Source organism: Sinocyclocheilus grahami, unplaced genomic scaffold, assembly GCF_001515645.1.
Source record: "Sinocyclocheilus grahami isolate Dianchi unplaced genomic scaffold, SAMN03320097.WGS_v1.1 scaffold79.1, whole genome shotgun sequence".
NCBI lineage: Eukaryota > Metazoa > Chordata > Actinopteri > Cypriniformes > Cyprinidae > Sinocyclocheilus > Sinocyclocheilus grahami.
The window spans coordinates 429888-433324 of NW_015505258.1; the positions used below are offsets into that span (position 1 = coordinate 429888).

Here is a 3437-nt window from a genome sequence, read left to right on the forward strand (position 1 = left end):
GAGACGGGCAACCAAGGGAGGAGGGACCATTTGGCCAGCCTGGATACACTTCTGGCTGGTGGACGGGAGGTGGATTCGGCTCCACCACGGCTGTCTGTCACCTTGCAGATAGCCACCACTTGGTCAATAAAAGAGCAATTTCCTTCTTCTCTGGGTCATACACACAACGTTTTTGGCCCTCACATTTGCGACGGCCATACATTGAAACCATGCATCAGAACCTGTTTGGACACAGACACTCTGTCTCCTCACGTTCAGATGCAAAAGGTCTATCACCCTCATCCGTCAGTGGCACATGTGTCAGACCCTGCGGACAAGGCGCTGCGTGTTTCACAGGACAGTTCACTTCCTACCACAGCGCCTTCCATTCCGCTCAGCCACAGGAACCCTGCCCGAGGTACATCAAACATGGTTCCTTTGAGACCGTTGGCAGGGTATCTGGATGCTTGGTCAAGCCTCTCCAATCCCTCCCGATGGCTCCTCAGAACCATTCGGCTTCTCAAGAAGGGTGCAATCAAGCCTGTTCCCTTGGCCGAAATGAAGAAGGGGTTATACAGCCCATACTTCATTGTACCCAAGAAGGGTGGGGGCTCAGACCAATCCTGGATTTGAGGACTCTGAACCGGGCCCTTCACAAGCTTCCGTTCAGCATGTTAACCCTCAAGCACATATTAACATGTGTCAGAGATCAGGATTAGTTTGTGGCAATAGACCACATAACCTGAAGGATGCGTACTTTCATGTCTTAATCCTACCAAGGCACAGGCCGTTGCATGCGTACTTGCCTTCGAAGGACGGGCATATCAGTACAAGGTTCTTCCCTTCGGGCTGTCCCTGTCTCTTCGCGTCTTTATGAAGATCGCAGAGGCTGACCATGCCCCGCTTAAGGAAGTGGGCATTTGCATTCTCAATTACCTCGACGACTAGCTGATCTGAGCTCACTTGCGAGAATTGGTTTGCGCACACAGGGACATGGTCCTCGACCACCTAGCCTGATTGGGACTTTGGGTCAACTGGGAAAAGAGCAAACTCTCCCCTGTGCAGAGTATTTCTTTTCTCTGTGTAGAATTGGACTTGGTTACGATGACTGCACGCCTCTCTCAGGATCGTGCTCAGTCAGTGCTGAAATGCTTGAGGGCTCTCAAGCAGAAAACGCCGGTCCCTCTCAAAAACGTTCAGAGGCTCCTGGGTCATATGGCGTTCTCAGCCGCAGTCACGCCGCTGGGACTGATGCATATGAGACCACTTCAGCACTGAATACGAGCCCTACGCACATACCTAGATCGCACTCAAAGTTTCAGGTGCTCTGAACAGCTCTTTATCTGCTTCGGAGGACAGCAGAAGGGGAATGCTGTCTCCAGACAGAGGATCTCCCACTGGATTATGGATGCGATTCGAATGGCCTATTAAGCCAGAGGCCTACCTTGCCCACTGGGAGTGAGGGCTCACTCTACCAGAGGCATAGCTGCATTAGCAGCCCTGGCGAACTGGGCCTCTCTAGCGGATATCTGTAGAGCTGCAGGTGTAACGGTAGAGGTCTGACGCAACAGGTTAGTATAACAATCAAGTTTATTTTGGTCACAGAGAGTACGGGTGTAGGATCCAGGTGATGACACGGTGAGTGTATAGTTCGTAGAACAGTTTAAAGGATATGATGAGTGGAATGATCAGAGTCCTTTCCTTTGCAGGAGCTGGAATGTACACAGGAAGAGCACACACCTCAGCGATCCAGGAACTAGGAGGAACAGGAGACACTTGGAGACGAGGAGACACTAGGAGGAACACAGGAGGTAAATAATGTAGGAAGTAGTCAAATGGAAGCAGTAGTAAAGTCAGAGAGTCCTCTACGTGTGTACGAGACCGGACAATGAAGGTGTCTGAGGTGTGTGCTTTTATGCAGGCTGGTTGATGAGGTGCTTGATTGGTGACAGGTGCAGGTGCTCAGTACTCAGGTGAAGGTGGTTGCGGTGATTGGGAGGTGACTGAGTCTGGCCGATCTGTGACAGTACTCCCCCCTCCCGAAAGGCGCGTCCCATGCCGTAACAATTCCACCGGGTTTTCCGGGTTGCCATGGCGGAACAGGGGACTCAGGTTGCCATGGTGGATCAGGGGGCTCGGGAGGCCATGGCGGAACAGGGAACTCGGGTTGCCATGGCGGAGCCGGGGACTCGGGAGGCCATGGTGGATCCTCCGTGGCCTTGGCTGGCTCGGCCACGGAAATATGGCCCCCCCAAAAAAAATTGTTGGGGAAATCTAGGAATCCTGGAGGTCGCTCAGGAAGAGAGGGCTCTGGTGGGTGCTCAGGAGGAGCGGGCACTTGAGGGCGCTCTGGAGGAGTGGGCACTTGAGGGCTGGACAGGACCAGCGAAGGCGACGAAAGAGAGCTGGATGGGACCAGCGGAGGCGAAGGAGACGAAGGAGGCTCAGAGAAGTGTGTTTGCACGGTTTCTGGGGTGAGGACGGGTGCCGAGAACCCCGGGGCCAGCGCCATGTCCATTATCGCCAATTGACACGCTGGAGCAAGCTCTGGGGCTGGAGCAGACACTGGAGCGATCTCTGGGGCTGGAGCAGACACTGGAGCGAGCTCTGGGGTTGGAGCCGACACTGGAGTGAGCTCTGGGGCTGGAGCCGACACTGGGCAGAACTGGGAATCAAGAGCCCTCCCTGGGCTGAACGGGGAAACAGGAGCCCTCCCTGGGCTTAACTCGGGAACAGGAGCCCTTCCTGGGCTATACTTGGGAACACAGGCCCTTCCTGGGCTTAACGGGGAAACAGGGGCCCTTCCTGCGCTATACTCGGGATTAGGAGCTCTTCCTGGGCTTAACTGGGGACCTGAAGCCCTTCCTGGGCTGAACTGGGGATTGGGAGCCCTTCCTGGGCTGAACTGGGGATAGGGAGCCCTTCCTGGGCTGAACTGGGGATAGGGAGCCCCTCCTGGGCGGAACTGGGGATCTGCCTGCTGCCTTGGGTGAGCCGCGGATGGCGGCGGACTGGTTCTGGCTCGGGACAGGACACTCCCCAGACACCGGAATACACCTTCTCTCCAACACAGTCCAGTGTTGTCTGGGAGGTCCAAGGGGCGATGAATGTTGGCCCTAAGCCAGAACAGATGGTTGAGGGTGGCGTCATCCATCGCCGTCACCGCTGCGAGCTTGCAAAACTCCCCGGCGTACTCGTAGAAGGGGAGATCCTGGCGAGCAAGGACGGAGAAACATGCAGCCGATTGCATGCCGTGGGGAGAACTCATCTGTGCCGTCGGTGTTGGTCCGGTCTTCTGTAACGGAAGAGGTCTGACGCAACAGGTTAGTATAACAATCAAGTTTATTTTGGTCACAGAGAGTACGGGTGTAGGATCCAGGTGATGACACGGTGAGTGAATAGTTCGTAGAACTGTTTAAAGGATATGATGAGTGGAATGATCAGAGTCCTTTCCTTTG

General features: G+C 54.9%; 1 protein-coding gene across 1 annotated transcript in view; it reads left to right on the forward strand.

Annotated features, from left to right (window-relative positions):
* LOC107586278 (laminin subunit gamma-2-like) overlaps window positions 1-2457 on the forward strand; it is an 11201-nt gene extending 8744 nt beyond the window's left edge. The window contains exon 8 of the mRNA XM_016273562.1: window positions 2258-2457. Within this exon, the coding sequence (XP_016129048.1) occupies window positions 2258-2457 (200 nt within the window). The remainder of the gene's footprint in view (window positions 1-2257) is intronic.
* Window positions 2458-3437: the final 980 nt, after the last annotated feature.